The following is an 18,302-nucleotide window of genomic DNA, read 5'->3' as shown; positions in this document are numbered from 1 at the left end:
GAGGAAAGATGGGCACATCATAAGAAGATGCAGTGACATTTATGCTTTTCATGACTGCAGGGGTAGTCAATATGGCTGAGAGTGGGGACTTCAGTGCTTTCAACTACATCTTTCTTTCTATCTTGCATTTTTAAAATATGTTCTTTTGCGTGAGTGGTATTGAAGATGATATATTTTAAGACAGGTGCATGCATTTTGAGTAAAGAAAAAGCACAATTTGTTTATTTTTTTGTATTCTAGAGGTACACAGCAAAAAATGTAATCAGTGTTTGATAAAAGTTTTTGCTTGAGGTGAAGAGTGCAAGCTTTTTTGTTTTGACTTTCTGTTCAGCAACCTGCCACCATTAGTCGTACCCCCTGACTCTTTCCAATCTGTCTAGGAGTATAATGCCATAACAAACAGAATATTGCATAACTGTTCTGTATATACAGAGCTTAAGCCTGGCTGCAGTGACAAAAGCTGGGTACACTGTAGCTGATGCAATTTGGTTGATGACTCAGTAATGGAGCTCTGTGATTTTACTTGCAGTATATGTTAGCAAAAAATCTTTAATGGCTAACTCGTGAGGTGAGCAACCTCACACTGGAAGCCTGTCTGTAGCACTGGGCATGCAACTCAGCCCTGATCAGCTTGAGACAAGAGGTCAGGGATCACAGAGGAACTGTGAGTTCATGCAGGAATAGTATGTCAACAGTAGATTATTTTGCCTGTTTAGGGTGGATTTGCCAATTATTTCAGCATGATTCCATGATTTTATTGCTTCTGCCATGGGCGAGTAAATTATGAAGTTAAAAGGTTAATGATTGTTACAATGAATCTATGGTTTAATGTAAAATTCTTTGGCTTTTTTCCTCAAAACTTCACTTTTTCTCATCAATGGCACTGTTGCAGCCCTGTGACCCACTGATTTCCCAATGACCTTCTTGCTTGAGCTGCAGGATGAGAAGTTATGTTGATATAGTGATTATTTACAATAGGGAGTCCATTCATTTTGCTGTATTTTTAAGTTGACCGGATACTTTGCACATTTTTTTCAGCTGTTTGGATCAGTTGGCTCTGCAGAGTGGTCAGGAATGGGTGCTAAAATGCAGAAGTGGGCTAGCATTTTACCACTTCCAGTTTCCCTGTCTGGGTTCTGGGATTTTGACTGGGTTTTCTGTTGAATATCTATAATAAGGTTTGTGGTGAACACAAGCTCAAGAGATTTCTGTGTTTTTTTCCTATGACATAAAAAGGGTAAAAATGGGTTGAAAGAAGCAAAAATTGTCAGAAAAGAGGCAAGAAGGTGCTAAAAAGTGGCATGATTAAAAATTGTCAACATCAGACCTGATTATATTTTGACATTTTTCAGCTCTAAAATGAGGTAACTGTTATGTTACTAGTCGTCCATAATTGCTACCACAAACAGACCACTACTCCTGGTGCCAACATTAAGTATTAAAAAAAACTGCGAAGAGAAAACAGAAAGACCAAGAAAAATATAAAGAGAGTTTAGCAAGGGGAATGGATAGATTAGGCGACAGGGTTTAGAGGATTGCAAGTGAGATGTGGGAATGGAGCCACAGGTTGGACCTGCCTGCTTGGAGGAGTTTAGCCTTCATACAGTAGGTGCGACCTAACTGCTTGGCCATCAATTCCCCTAACAGCCAGATTTTTTTTTTTTTTTTTTTTTTTTTTTTACCTGGACTTCTGATTTCTGTAAGAAGCTGGGATGAGCCTGTGTGTGAGTGCAGATGGCCAGTGAGCCAAAATGATTGTATCCTGCAGATGGTGTAATTTTTTTTACTGTGTAATGAAACTTACCCATTATGTTTTCTGCTTGCTAGTAAGTCCTTCTCTTTTGTATACACTCTGAACGTGTCCAGTTGCACATACATTATATGGTATTATATAATCATATAACAACCTGACCACTACATCAACAGGGACTGTAATGACACTGTATTATTATGGAGTTCTCCCCCTTTTGCAGCTGTAACAGTCTCAACTCTTCTTGGAAAACTATTCGCAAGATTTTGGAGTGTTTTGGTGGGAATTTGTGCCCATTCATTCTATAGAGCACTTATGAAGTTAGACACAGATTTTGGATGAGAAGGCCTGGCTCACAATATGTGTTCCAGTTCATCCAAAAGGTGCTCGTTGGGGTTGAGATCAGGACTCTGTGCAGTTCAGTCAAGTTCTTACACTCTGAACTCATTAAACATCTTTATTGTCCTTGCTTGACCTGGGCACAGTCATGTTGGAATGGAAAAGGGCCTTCCCCAAACTGTTGCAACAAAGTTGGAAGCATAGCATTGTCCAAAGTGTCCTGGTATATTGAAGCATTAAGATTGCTCTTCAGTGCAGATAAGGGGCCTTGCCCAAACCTTGAAAAACAGCACCATACCATTATCCCTCCTCCACCAAGCTTCACATCGTGCAGTCAGACAGGTAACCTTCTCCTGGCATCGGCCAAACCCAGACTCACCCATCTGAGTGCCAAATAGAGAAGCATGATTCCTCCCTCCACATGACACATTTCCACTGCTCCACAGTCCAGTGCCATGTGTTTTACACCACTCCATCTGACATTTGGCATTAGACTTGGTGATGTGAGGCTTTCATGCTGCTGCTCAGCCATGGAAACCCAGTTTTTGTGCTTACATTGATAGCAGTGGAAGTTCAGAACTCTTCAGTTATGCATCTTAGCAGTCATTGATCACGCTCTGTGATTTAACGTGGCAGCCAGCCTTGTCACTGAGTTGCTGTTGTTCCTGAAAGCTTCCACTTTCTAATATTAACGCTTACAGTTGCCTGTGGAATATAGGCATAAAATTTCTCAAACTGTCTTATTGTAAAGGTGGAGTCCATCACAGTACCACATTTGAAGTCCCTGTGCTCTTCGGAACGACCCACTTTGTATCACAGATGTTTGCAAATGGAGACTGCAACGCTAGGCACTTGATTTTATACACCTGTGGCAGAGGGTCTGATTGAGTCACTTAAATTCAATAATTAACATGTTTGACCAAATACTTTTGTCCATATAGTGTAATACTTATGTAAAGCTGTCATCATAAGGCTGGGCTCTGTTGCTCTTCTACTATGTCAGTGGTTCTTTTACATCATGAGCTCCTGCCTGAGACCCCCAAGAGAGTGACGTGTGAGCAGGTAGCTAAGGAAGATTTCAGGGGTAGGATGTCTGTAATTTTCCAGATATTACTCAGATCTCTGTCTTAAACATTGGCAACCACTTGTTTCCATTCTGTGCTGACCACTGCGCTGGTAAATGCCATTAAACATCAAAAAGCTGGCACCAGTTTGAATGGATCATCATAGATAGTGCAGCTCACAGGGTTGTATTGATTCTGACCTCTTGTTGGCATCCAATTCTTGAAATGAATGAAGTGAAATAAATCAGCCAGAATGCACCGCTGACTCTTCAGATGTGTTCCAGAGATGCCCTCTCAGTGACCGGGTATATCAGCAGAACAGTCTGTTTACCTCATGCTAAATCCCTTCTTGCCCTTGGCATGACAATTTTACTGCATGTCTGTTTGACACAGTGCTGACATCTTCGTCTCCTTGCAGTAAAAAATGAAGTAATACCTTGTTTTGAATGGCAGCCCAATCGTAATTCATGCTGGTACTTAAAAAGCTACTGACTCCTTTTTCTCCCTTCTCTTCCTTCTCGGTGTATCCAAACGCCCTGGGTCACATTCATGTTTGACTTCATTGTTACTGCCTGAATATTAAGTAATAGTTGTGCAGCCAGCGGAAAGAGGCTCTATTACTAAGCTACTTGACATCTCCTACATTTGGGATTGCTTGTACATGAACCTCAGTCTAGCCTCTTTTGTTATGTCTGACAATGCGAGTATGCAAGCAAAGGAGAATGTGGAAGAGTTTAATGTGACAGAGACAGACAGAAACTGCATACTGTGAGGTATCAGACATGATTAAATGTTACCAGGATGACTTTAAGTGTTTTCAGGCATTCAAAAAGTCTAAACATTAGTTTTCAGCTTTTGTCATCATGAAGAAACTCTACGTCTTCTAAGTCTGCACAATATGAGACAAAATATGACGTGCTAAAAATGTCTGTAGAACTCTTTATTAATGTTGTATGTCAGCATGCTCTATCTGAATCAAAAATAAATCCAAAATTAACTTTTTCACCACTGAATTGGCTCCAGTTAATTCGAGGGTGACTGATAGCTAGCCTCTGTTAGCTTCCAGCAACATCATAATGGTGTGAAAGCATAGCCATTATACCCAGACCTCCATCTAACTGGTAAAATGTAAGCAGCTGAGTGAAACAGCAAAGCTTTTTTTTTCATTTGTTGCAATAAATGTAGACCTCTGTGATGGTTTTATTGTAACGCTCACTTCAGGATTATGACATTGAGAATAACTGTGCAGCCCTGGTGTCTTACATGAAGGGTTTTTCTTATTATCAGGAAATGTTATGTAATTTAAGCCCCTTTCATACAGCCTCCTTTATGCCTTGCTCCCTCCCCTTGATCCCCAGCTCCCGCAGTCACATGTCGATATGTCCTTGAGCAAGACACTGAACCCCAAATTGCTCCCACTGTTGCATCAATGGCCTGTGGATGTGTTGAATGAAAGGAGTTCGCTAAAGCTGATGGACATTTAATCTAGCACCCTCTGTCATCAGTGTGTGAATGGGTGTGATGAATCTGTGTGTGTGGTGTTAAAAGCGCTTTAAGTAGTGAGCCAACTAGAAAAGTGCTGTACAAGCTAAAGTCCATTTATCAAACAGTAACAGAATATTTAATATTTTTGGCTCAATATTTGATATCAATGATGGAAAACCCTGAAAGATTATGTCATTTTGATGGAAAATAACAGTGCAAGCTGTCATATCATTGTGTCTGTCTGGACACAATCCTTTATGATGTTTGTTTACTTTGTAAACACATAACTCCATGTTTATGTTTTCACTGCTGAGTAACCTAGAACAGGCAGGCTGGAAGGAGGAATCAGTCTGGATCATTTTGTGCACCACCTTGCTTGTGTTCACACCAGGTGTAAACAATTGTCTGTTCACATTTATCTGAACAAGTGAATATAGGGAGTTTACTTGCACTTTACTTGTGCATCAAATCGCGTGTATGCAAGTGCCCGAAATACGCAGGAGGGTGGGGGCTTCCCTCTCCTACATCCGGCATTTCAATCAGTTGTAAGCGTAACAAATTGAAATACCACTTGAGGCTGGCTGTAGAATTACCGGAAGTCACATACACAATAAACTGTTTTACAACTTGGTTCAAAAAAACCAAACTTGTCATATTCGCTAATGTCTTCATGTGCTCTCACTGTACGGGGAGTTAATTTTTTTGTTACCACAATTGTTTCAATTATGTTTAGGAAAAAACTCACCATGCACTGACTGGCATGTCTCATTTGCTTGACAGATAGCTTGCCAGGCAGAAGCACCTATCTGTCAACCAGAATGCTACCTAGCTAGCTGACAGGAAGTTGAGTTAGTGGATGGGCTCTTGCCTGCTGTTAGGTTGATCCAAAGTTCGGTTGCGACAGCAATTTCAATATGGAAGGATTGGCTTCAAAAGCTGTTTGAGTCCGCCTATTGTAATCAAACGGCTGATGTCACACAGGCTTGTCTAATTCTTTTTCCAGTCTATGGACTAAACTGAGAGCATTGCTGCTTTGTATCTGCAACTTTTTAGTAAACACTTAAATCAAGAGACAGACAGATGTTTTCCCTACTTACCAGGAAATCCGACCTGCTTGCACAGTTTCCTCTTAGTGAGCTCTTTTTTATTCCTGTGCCGGTAGAACAGGCACCATCGGTCACATGTGAGATACATCACGAGATGATCTTCATGCTGATTTGCCGTTGTGGTATGAGTAATTTGCTTGAGTTCAGATTTATCAATCCTCGGGAATAAGGTAATGGCGTGTTGAACGTGGTGTAAATTCACCTCATTCACATTAATTACTTAATCAATTTGCGCTGCACATTTGCAGTGTTCGCGCTGCCTGAGGTGAACTTGTATGTTTATATAATTAATAGGCATGAGTACTGAAATTTGTAGGACAGTCATTTATTTGAAAGTTGAACAAGTGTCAGAATTTATCTTTTATGGATGAGAAATTGATTCAACTATAGCCATAGACTAGATGTCATTATTATTGAAAAATGAAAAAAGAAAGGACAACCTCTGTTTTGAGACTTGAGCTGTTAACATCAGGGCCTTTTTGAGCTCTCATGTCTATAAAACTAACATCAGAGACTAGGGTGGCACTTGTTGGTTCAGAGTAGTTTGAAGGTGCCAACAACACAGTGAAATCTCTGTTTCAAAGAGGCCACAGTCACCGATTCATCATAAAAGTTTTTCTTTTTTTTTTTTAATCCCCCCTTGCTGTCATGTCACCATGTACACTGTAAAAAGTTAATTGGCACTTATTAAAGTAAGCTGGGTACAATAACTTCTTTTTCTATTTCAATTTCTTACGTTTTTGAAGACTGTCTTCATTGTTAGCTTTTTCAAAGTAGTATCAATATGAAAAAGACTGATGAAGAAATGATGGTTTGCCATTGAAGAGCTGTTTTATGTGACACACAAATCAAAGTGGAGCCAAAACAGATGATGAAAATGAGTTTATTTTTGTGTAAGGTGTCAGTAGCATAGTGGGTTATATCCACATGCCCCATGAACAGGGGCTGTCGTCTTCACAGCATGTAGCAGCCTGGGTTTTAATCTGGCCATGGGTTCTTCCCTGCATGTCATTCCCCTCTATCTCTCTCTCCCCCCTCTTTCTCTCTGAATGAATTGTAAGGCAATCAGACCAGTCTGGATTGACCAACTGACCAATGCTTATTCTCTCATTTCTTGTCACTCACTCACATCTCTTTTTTCAGTGCTCCTTAATGGATTGTTCTGGGTTGTAGAAAATGACTTAGCACATGGATAATAGCACTTTAAGTAATATTTCTTCAATAGATTATTTTGCCTCTGCCATTCCTTTTTTCTCTCTGTGGCTCTTTTTCAGCCTCATTATACAGTCAGAAGTCCAAGGTGAAGCAGCAGCTGTTTTTTGCTCCTCTGCACTCTGCTGACACATTTTAGCCTCATCCAAAACTTGGCTGTGCCTTCACTCGTCATCTTTCACTCGGACAGACGTCACATTTCTGTATCCAGACTATTGAACTGATCCCTCATGGTCCGGGCCAAGGTCTTTGTCAGTTCAGTGTGGAGTGCCAAAGCCTGTCGCAGACAAGATTTAGCACAGGATTTAGCCCTTGGTTTTTGATGAACTGCAGCTCAGAGAGGTTCAGCTATACAGCTGTCATTATTTATTTTTTTTTTTTTTTTAATGAACAAAATCCAGTGGTGAATGTGCAAATTAGAGGTTCTTGTCAGTTGTGAGTTATGGCAGGATTGAAATTACATTTGGTTGTTTCCTTATGATCTTGTTTAAGCTTCTTGCTGAGTCTCACTTTGACTTTTTGTTTTGGTATCTTAATCCTCTCTTACTTGCATGATTAAGTAATAAATGACTGCTGCTTTAGGGGGTATAATTGAAAGTAAGATCAGAGACACCTGACTCAACAATACAGTCGAGCTGAAGGCAGCTATCAAAGCGATCTGGGTTTCATAACACCCACAGTGCCACAGACTGATTATCTACATGCGTTGATGCAGTAATTTGTGAAAGAAACCCAGAACAAGTACTGAGTGCATAAATTAACTTAATTTTTCAGGTCAATGTTTCTGGTTTTAGATCCTTTTTAATTGGTGTGTTGTAATAGTCTAGTACAGAACTGATAATAAATCATTTTAGGATTTAAAAAAGGTCAAGGTTCTAAGTTTATAGGCTCAAAATCTGAGATAAAACGACAAACGTATAAATTTAAAAGGTCAAAACACGAAATTAAAAGTCAAAATAATGTTTTTGAATGGCAGATACATGACATAGAAAGTCAGAATCATGAGTCTTAAAGGTCAAAATATGCAGGAAAAATTCGAAATCAAGAGTTTAAAAGGTAAAACATGAGTTTGAATTTTAAACTGAGTGTAAAAGGTCAAAATATGTGATTCAAAGTCAAAGTTAGGAGTTGAAAAAGTCAAAACGAGATAAATTTGGAATAACAGGTTGAAAAGGTCAAAATAAGGAATAAAAGTCAAAATCATAAGTTTAAGTTATAATTGTGAGATGCAAAATGAAACAAAGAAAGATTTGTTTCTGGGCTTTATTGATAGAGGAGGACAATGGATAGAATCGAATTTGGGTTGAGAGAGTGGGGGAGAGACATGCAGGAAAGGGGGATAGGGAGGACTCAAACCACTAGACCATCTGCACACAAGATATTCTGATTTTTGAGATGCACCTGTATCAGGTAGTCAGCTACTTCTCTTTTTGACATCACTCATTGTTTAAAAGACAGGTAATAATTATTATTTAAGGGCTACTTTAACAACTCAGCTTTCCTCTCTAGCTTTGTTAAAGAGATATGATGTGTGTTCATGTTTGATTTAAATGGTTTGTTAAATCCCCTCTGTTACAGACACCATCAGATACTCTGTGCTGCTATAGCTGTGTATGAGGCTTTCAGATCAGATCAATGACAGCTAGTCTTTCTTAACTCTAAAACTAGAAAAATACTGTTATTTGAAAGGGGCTTGGGTTCATATACTTTAATTCTATGGTTTATTTCTATGTCTGTATAGCATGTTTGAACAATGTTTTCAGCTGTTTAGTAGAGACCTTGAGATCACTGCTTGACTTGGCTTCAATATGTTAGTCATCATTGTGTTCCCGTTCACCTTTCCATCTGTGAAGGTAACTGCTGCACTTTCTCTTCCTCTCATCCACAGCAGGAGAGCAATTATTTTCCATTTATACCTCACCAGGCAACACCAAGCACAATTTGGCTGACATTGAGCTTTGTTTAGCTTTGTGTATGTGGGTGTATATGTGTGTGTTGTATACATTTTTTTGTTGCATCATTCCCCAGTCCACTTGGCCTTAAATTTTAGCTTCAGGTCCTTTGGCCTGGCCCATCTCTCTAAGGGATCTCCCACTAGACACTGATGTAATGCTGAGCCACGTCTGCCTGGACGGCCCTGTACAAATGTCCTTGTTTAGGAGAAAAGCTACTCTGACACCCACGCTCAACCACTACTTTACTGCAGGCGTTTGTGAACAAGCGCAGTGGATGATGTATTTGAAGACTACATAAGGTGGGATTCTAGTTTTTAAAGGATGTTTTTTTTCAACACAAGTACTCATTTTAAATGTCTTTGTTTTGAACACATGTGCCTCTAAATGTCTGTTTTTCTTAGAGGTGCTGTAAAAATTCAATTCCTGATTGTGAATTGGGAATCACTTGAAAATGAATTAAAACATGACCCCCCCCAATCCAATTTGAATTGTGAGATACTGAAAGATTCACATCTCTAGTATTTATTGCATATATAGAAAGAGAAAAAGACTTTTGCTGCTAGTGCTTCTTAAAGAAAATGAATCTCAACCTGTTTGAACTTTCCCTGCTCTTTAAAAAAAAAATTCAAACACAAGGAAGGTGCATGAAATCCTCACACTGCTTTTATAATGATTTTTTTAATTTCTTCTTCTGCTGCTGCTCTGTATGGGGCTTTGGGGACTCTGAGGGTCAGACACAGCAATAAGGATGTCTGCAATATGTCAGGATACACAATAAAGCCAAAAGAAAATGGAAACATGTTGCTTGTTTTTTATGTAATCTTTTAAGTCAGAGTTTATGTCTGTGCTGATTTGCTTGCAATGTTTTTACCCAACTGGGATGGGGATATTTAATGAAATTAGGGGTTTTTGCTATTCTGATCTTTATGTCCCTTTGGGAGTGGTGATAAAAAGAAAAGGGGAATAAACCAATCAAAATGGAGATATATGTTACAAATGCTGAAAATGATTTAGCTTCACATTATGTTATATTTTGTTTCCTAGTAAAAAGCACAAGTGCTTCTCCTGCATGTACTTTTTAAATGAAAATATTTCACGGAGAATCACTGTGGATATACTCGTTTGTTTAGTGTATAACCTTGGTCTTACAGTGCATTGTATTATATAAATAGTTATTTAGACTAGGAAACTATAATATAATACCATACCAGGGATGAGTACCGAAATCCATTACCAACATGGCACTTGTGCCAACACATTTGATACATACTGAAATCAAGATTTCTGCTGCTTTGATGCGGCTCCAATGCATCCCCCACTAGTCCAAAACAGTACGGTGGACTGTGCACTTTTTATGGAGCTTGTCTCAGTAGAAAAGGTCGCGTAAACAGACCTCTCTGTCTTGCAGCTGGTTGCCAACCTGACACAAATAACGTGTTGGTTAGAGCAGGGGTGAATCTAGTCTTTTTGGTTAGGGGGCCTGGGCTCTAATTAAGCCTATATAATAATTGAAATATATAATGTAATGTAAAAAAAAAGTAAGAAATAAGTAGTTAAAATTGTTATGTGACATTTGCAAGTTCTATTAGAACTAACATTTAAAAGACTCTTAAAAAATATGGCGTTCGATATTTTAGTGAAGAATGTAGGATAGTTATAATATGGCGTTCGATATTTTAGTGAAGAATGTAGGATAGTTATAAAGAAATATGATTTATACGATATGAGCAAGCTTTTGTTTATTAATTGTTTGAATTTGGAATTTTAATTGTAAGATCTGATATATTGCTCAATTTGAAGTTTCACCTTGCTTTTGCAATTATTAAAATATTTTTAGTGCCATTGACCATTGTGTTTTTTTTCCCCTCCTTAAAGTCTCCATTAAGACAGTTTAGGTATTGGTATGGTTTTTAAAGTATCCATTTAGAGTATCAGTACCGGCCAATGCCGACCCTGACAAACATTGACCACTGGAAAATAATGTTTTATGAACAGATATCAGTTGCCTGGGATTTGTTGTTGTGCCCAGTCAATTTGATACTGACATCATCATCAAACTGCCGAATCAATGAAATTAGGCAGAAAAAGTCACCTGTTGGACACACTCTGATCCTATTTCATGATCAAACTTGAAATAAGATGTTGGGACAGTAAAATGCTTACTCTCCACACCCTATCCATTAAATCATTAATTCTCTTTGATTTTAAATGTGGACAAATGGAAGTGTAGCACTTGTTATTGACATGTATTTGACAGCTTTGAACCAAATAGTTTTGTCTCCACTTTGACAAGTCATGTAACATTTCAAACATGGATATGGAAATTATTAATGCACAAATATCTAAACTTTTTACAACAAACTCATAGGGCTGACACCTTTCACTTTGTTGGTTAATATGCTCTCATCTGACCAAGATCCTGCTTGTTGGTTGTTGTTGCACGCACGTGTGTGCATGTGGGAACGAAACAGGTGAAGCACACAGCTGACTGATTGAGAGTCTCGCAATGCAATGCAGCGCTGGGCAATCAAGGCAGAGATGCACATAACATTTTTGCCTCTTTACCTTGTGATGCGGAACATGTTCTGTTGGGATTGTTTCACAGTGGTTACACTGTAAATAACTCGGAAACAACATATCCTAAAATTGACACGACAGCTGTTTGTCAGAGCCTCAACTTCTGCAGCTGCCTGTTTGATTCACCGGTCAGTAAATATGTGGTATTAAGTCTGTTTTTCATCAGATTAAAATGATGGAGACAGACAGAGAGCAGAAGAAAGAAAAGATGATCTCTCCTGGTCCAGCTGACTTTTTTCCCTTTACCTTGGTGAAGAAATGTTGCATGCTGTCTGTCTGACACATTATGCTTATAAATGACACCATATGGAACAAGTGATCCTGTAAATAGTTATTCTAAATTAATACAAACAATTATCAGAAGACATTTTTGTAGGCTGTATGATGCAAAATATTTATTGTGCTGTGATCACAGAAATTATATGATTTAAAGGAGGTGCACGCTGACCATCGTAGAGTCAGCTGTTATTTTAGTACAACATAATGAGGATAGTTGCCTAAAGGGTGCAATGAGGAGCTTGTCACGGATTAAGCTGATTTTTATGTTTTTTTTTTTACCTGAAAACCAGTTGATTGGTCGGTGTAAGAGGTTATTTCAATCGACTATGTTTCTCTTTGGTTGAAAGCAGCGCTACAAACTAATGAGCTCTGCTGAGTATGAAAAGTTAAAGAAAATCAAGGAAATGTTTTTGTCTGACACTACTGATTCCTTGTCATCTTCCTCTTTCCTTGTTCTTCACCCATCTTAACTCAAGCATCTGAGAGGAAAGTAGGAACGGAGCAACAAGGGGAAAACATGCATCACTTTGCAGGATACTATAATAGGAATCACTAGCGCTTGATTATGTTGCATGCAGTCAGGACACAGTGTTACACCAAAAGAAGATGGATATATCAGTTTAATAATGAGGAAATCAATATTATTGATATAGAGTGAAAACACAGGTTCTTTTTCCACTGTGTACATGTAAATGTAAGATGCCGTCTTGGTGCTGCAAAGATAATATTATTTTTCAGTTAAATACTGGAGAGTTCATTGCTTAAATTGTGAAGAATTCTTGTCTTTTGTGAGCTGATATAAATTAAATTAATTGTATTTAAATGATATGACCTATGTCTTTTCATGCCTTTGAATCCAGTCAAATCAAAATAATATCAGTACAGATATGAGAAAGCAGATCAAATCAGTGTCTGAGGAGATGTAAATTTGTCACATGATAAAAACTTATGGTTTACAACCTTAAACTATCAGCCACTACTTTACTTCCTCCTGTACTGTAGATCTTCCTGCTTTGTGAAATGCCTAATATCGAGGGTCGATTGACTCAGAATGGGTTGCAGCAAATGGCACCAAAAATTGCACATCAATCTTTCCCGCTTTCTGCTCCGTCTCCAGGCCTGATTCACAAAGCATAATTGTGCCAGTGATATTCCAGCACAAATAAGCCCATAAAGTTTTCCTGCTCTGTTCAGTATCCTACCCTTCACACCACTAGAAGCTATGCTGACACAGCTCAATTCTATCTGCATATAGATGATGAGCTGGGAGAGGAAGAGACTCTTTTCCTGCTTATTTTAAGGCCAGAATAAAAAATTTGAAACAAGTTCTCCATTTAATACAAAGCTGCCTGCATGGATGGAGCCAACAGGGGCAACACGTGAGAAAAAACACCCCTGTGCTGCACACAAAAGCTTAATAATCATTTCAGAGATACTTAGGGACTGTATTTATCATTTGATTATCATGATTGACATCCTTTAAAATACTGCAGCAGACTTACTACCCAAACTTATCCAGCAGTATTTTTTTACTCAGATACACCAGTGTTAGTGAGATAGACGTTTTGTGTAATGAGGCTTATTTGCATAGAAAGGGGCCAAGCTGGATCGCCATGGCTCATTTAAACATATGGAAACAGCCCCAAGATGCAGTTAAGGGTTAGACTGTCTTTTTTTTCGTTTACGCAGGTTGTAGTTGCAAAAGCTGTGCATGATTTTTGTGAATTGGGCTCTTAGACTTTTTTCTTGTTGTGGCTGAATTGTAGTCTGAATTGTTTTAACTGTCCTCTCACATGTTTTCTCCCTCTTTGGAGTCTGCTGTGACGGCAGAGCAGCAGAGGCAATATGGAGGAGAGAGGAGAGGGCTCTGTGGCATTGATCACGATACAGACAAATTCAATAGAACAAAACTCTCTGCATGCATTTCCTCTGCTCTTCTTTAGAAATGTCAAACACCCACACAAGTTTCTCATTCCCCATACAATCCCCCTGCAAACACACACATACCACTCGGTTAGCAATGCTACGGGCTTCTGTGTAAATGATCTCAAAATCATCATCCTACACACAATATCTCGCTCTCTCTGGGTGCGTGAGAGTGCTCAAAGCAGGCTGAGCAATAATGGGATTCAGGCTCTACCTTTTATGGCTTGAAAATCACTATCATTGCTCTCATCCTCATCGTTTAGCCTGTTATCACAGCTGTCTTTCCTCACCAAAAGCCATTTAGAGCAGTTTGCTTCCATTTTTCTTCTTTGTAAGATAGTCTGAGGATCAACGTGTTAAGAGCAAGTTGGATTACTTCATATTATCTGAACTGAGTTACACTTGTGTGCAACTCCTGTGTTATTCAGAGAAGAAAGGTGACTAGTTTTAGAGTTGCACTTGATTCTGGTTTGCAAATTTGACACCACACCACAGCCCAATCTCTAGCTCATGCAAAATGTTCAAATGGAAAGGCTAATTATACTTAATGAGCTGTGTGGGTTTTATTCAAGACTTTTAAACCATTCTGCTATTACAGTTTGACACCCAATCCAAAACTTGTACTGACAAGTAGGATTTCATTTTACTGAAGCCGTGTTGAAATTTGTCTGGCTAGAGACAATAAAAATACATCCTCACACATTGCGGACAATACTGTGGACAATACTTTTTAATCTTATGCTTAACGTTAGGCTTTATTATCCACACCACCCGAAGACTCAAGGGGATCAGTTTTTACAATTTCTGTTTTCACAGTGTAAAACATCAAAGCCTGGCATTCTCAGGTTGTTATATGTGGACTTTTAAGGGCAGCATGACATCAGTGCTTGTAAAACTGCATATAAAATGTACATTGCCATTATTAACCAGAGGGTTTATACGGTTTGCTGCTTTCTGGTATAGAGGTCAACATTAGTTTTTCAGGGCTGATACAGATCATTATTAGTTCATAAGACTGACTACTAATATGTTGAACCAATATGCGTAAAGAGCAAAAATAAAATCTTTCTGTCTAAATTTAGATTTTGAATTGGTATACATAAATAAGCACAACAGTAAAGGGGAGTTTTTACATCGGAAACAGTACACCTTTTACACTTCATGTATGTATTAACCAGTAGTACAAGTGCTCTATTTTCACTTGAGTAATCACTGTGTTAAAATACTCTGTCAGGTTGCACAGGGCTCAGGTGTGAACAGCCCTCTGTTATTTGAAAATTTCAGCAGGTCATACTGTGATTTAATCTAATTTTCAATTTCTGTGTAGCTTTCGCTGTATGCTTCAGGTCATTGTCTTGTTAGAAAAAAAATCTTCTCCCAAGCCGTAGTTCTCTTGCATACAGAATAAGATTGTCCTCCAGGATTTTCCTATATTTTGCCACTTTATTTTACCCTCCACCTTTACAAGCTTTCCAGGGCCTATTGCTGAGAAGCATCCCCACAGCATGATGCTGTCACCACCATGCTTCGCGGTGGGATGTGTGTGTGTGTGTGTGTGTGTGTGTGTGTGTGTGTGTGTGTGTGCTGATGTGCAGTGTTTGGTGTCTGCCAAACATAGTGTGTTGTCTGGTGACCACAAAGCTCCATTTTGGTCTCATCAGACTGAAGAACTTTTTTCACTTGACGATAGAGTCTCCTTTGAGCCTTTTTGCCAACTCTAATTGAGATTTAATAAGTTTTCTCATTAAACAGTGGCTTTCTCTTTGCCACCCTCCCATACAGCTTTGACTGGTGAAAAATCCGGGCATCAGTTTTGTGTGCAGAGTCTCTCCCATCTCCACTGTTTAAGCTTGTAACTTGTCTTGGTGGCTTCTCTCACTAGTCTCTTTCTTGCACATCACTCAGTTTGTGAGGAAAGCCTGATCTAGGCAGATTTACATATTTGCCATATTCCTTCCATTTCTTGATGGATTTAACAGTTTCTGAACTAGGGCTGGGAAATGAATCACAAATTATAATAAATCGCAATATGGCCTGCTGCAATTTTCAAATCGCAGAAGTTGCTATATTTCTTTAACTTGAAATGTGTCAAAATACCAGTTTAATAAACCTTTTTTGCAGCGGCAGAGATTTTCTGCACATTATGCAAACATTCAAGTGTCAATTTTTTTATAATGGTTTACAAAAATCTTCCTTTTTGTGTTAAAAGATGATAATGCCCTTAAACAAAGCAAATGGCATCATATTTGCATATTTCGAAAGTCATACCCAGCTGCAATCAGCTAGTATTTAGCCTCACCTCCCCCACCCAAGCCGCCTCCTTTATAGCTTAAAGCTTGTTGCAACCCCCATATTCAGATTCATGCTACTATGGATTAATTGATTCGTAAATAATTCTATTATTTTCAATACACATGGTCTTATTATTTATTTATGGAATTATTTAGTGCTTGAATTCATCAAAAAATACACAAGATTTACCTAAGAATAATTGCATATTAAATTGCAATCGCAATATTTGGGAAAAAAAATCACAATCAGATTGTTTTTGCAAATCGTTCAGCCCTGTTCTGAACACATTCAAATGATGAGAGTTTCAATATTATCTTTCTTATTGTCAGCTGAGGTCATGTTACATTACTGAATTTGAAGAAAAACCCAAAAGTTGTATTATTTCTGGTCTTTTATAGCATTTTGCATCCACTCAGGAATTTAAAAGACATATGTGCTACTGAAATATACATAGCAAATGATAGTAGTGCACTGTATGTGCATCAGTACTTGAATTAAAAATGTGTAATATAAAGCTTGAAAGTCTTTCCACTTTGGTTCTTAGTAAACAATTTTTTTTTATTGTTATCTTTAGATGTAGCGAATGGCAGCACAGGCTACAGGCCTCCACCCAGGACAAAAGAGGTGGTCATCAACGGCCAGACAGTCAAACTGAAGTATTGCTTCACCTGCAAGATCTTCAGACCTCCACGTGCCTCCCACTGCAGCCTCTGTGACAACTGTGTGGGTGAGTGAGACGGAAAGTCTTCCTTTGTTTTTTTTGTATTTTTGGCTGCAACTTCTGTCAGATTCTTATTTTAACCACATTTATTTATAGATGTAAGTGGAATGAACACAAACAGTAAAACCAAACTGTCCCCAGTTTGTAGGTTGTCTAATTTCTTCATGTATTTAAGAAAAAGTCTTCATAAATCAGATTTACAGGTTTACTGATGCCTCTTTTCAGTCTGTAGGCCTTTTACAATCAAATTTCCTTAAGAGAACTTACTGTGATCACACATTGACACATCTAGCTCTGCTCCCCCACACACTTTAACACAGAGAACTGAGAGATACATTGTACAAACCTGTTTATAAGAGAGTACATTCCAAGTTAAATGTTTACTTTAGGATGCCTACCTACAGGGGATGTACAGCACATGTGCCTCCAGGACTGACATCCAAGCAGAGGAGGAGAGAGTAGCTAAAATGAGAACAACAAAAAAAAGAAGAAAAATCAGAATTATGTTGGAGTTTTACTGCTCTCCTGAGACAAAGCCAAATGCACAGTGAGGCAATTATGGAAAGATATAGTTAGAGATACAGAGACCCGTATGTCTGCATCTTCCTCATTGGGGTTTTTGTGCTGTTCACTCTTCAAAGACAACTCCCTCTTTGAAAGTCTATTTCTTTGTCAGAAGTGGGGCTGACTGAAACCCTCAGAGACAAAGATTTGAAAGTAGTAAACACAGGAAAAAAGATGAGGAAGTGGTAATCAGATGTGGCAGATGCCTGCAGGCAGAAAGGAAGACAAACTGGCAGCAGAATAGAAGGATGGGAGGGCAGTAATTTTCACAAACAGGCTGTGTTTTTAAAAACACAAAGGTGGACTTTGTGCATGTTTGAGTGGATTGTTAAATTCTGAAATGAAAAGAGCGAGACTTGGGTTTTATTTTTTATTAAGAATGTTGAATAGGTATTCTGCCTTAAAAGGAACCCTGCATGATCAGACCAGTTCATCTTGTTGGATAAATATTTGTATCTATCATATACATATTGAGTAAAAAAAAAAAACTCACCAGACATCTTCATTTTGAGTAATTTGAGTTTATAAATTCACCAGGAGGCCGCCATGTTTTGGTCTGCGCTGGCGCTGTGACGTCACAGTTCTGCAGCGCTCCTCACTTTTCCCATGCAGTAACGCTGTTTTAGACTGGCAGCCAGTGTTAGGGCTGCGTCTCAGAAACGCAGCACGTGTCACGCATGTGTCTGTTTAATAATGAGTCCCCGAATTTCTACTTTTTATGTAGGTTTCTGTTGTCCACACGGTTCAGTTAAAGATAAACACAGAACGAAAGCACTTCCCGTTTGCGCTTTTCAAAGTAAAAGTCAACTTTAGCATTTCTCTGGAGAAACTCCCTTCTTATGTACATACTTTTATTTTGAAAAGCTTCCGGCACGCTTACATATACACTGGATCCAGTCACTTGAGGTAAAACTTAAGAGGAATGACAGAGCTTCGACAGCAGGGAGACAAAGCCAACATGTAGCAAACTCCTGCCTGGTGTAAAAGCTGTTATGGCAGCAACAGCTGCAAGCAGAAAATAACGTTTGAAAA

At 38.6% G+C, this 18,302-nt stretch overlaps 1 protein-coding gene across 5 annotated transcripts in view; it reads left to right on the top strand.

Moving 5' to 3' along the window:
• LOC121526661 (palmitoyltransferase ZDHHC14-like) overlaps window positions 1-18,302 on the top strand; it is a 78,720-nt gene that overhangs the window by 33,838 nt on the left and 26,580 nt on the right. For all 5 annotated transcript variants that reach the window (XM_041813332.1, XM_041813331.1, XM_041813336.1 and 2 more), the window contains exon 4: window positions 16,560-16,712. In XM_041813332.1, coding sequence (XP_041669266.1) covers window positions 16,560-16,712 — 153 coding nt within the window. The remainder of the gene's footprint in view (window positions 1-16,559; window positions 16,713-18,302) is intronic.

Source organism: Cheilinus undulatus, linkage group 18 (assembly GCF_018320785.1).
Source record: "Cheilinus undulatus linkage group 18, ASM1832078v1, whole genome shotgun sequence".
Taxonomy (NCBI): Eukaryota; Metazoa; Chordata; class Actinopteri; order Labriformes; family Labridae; genus Cheilinus; species Cheilinus undulatus.
This window is presented reverse-complemented; position numbering and strand designations above follow the sequence as displayed.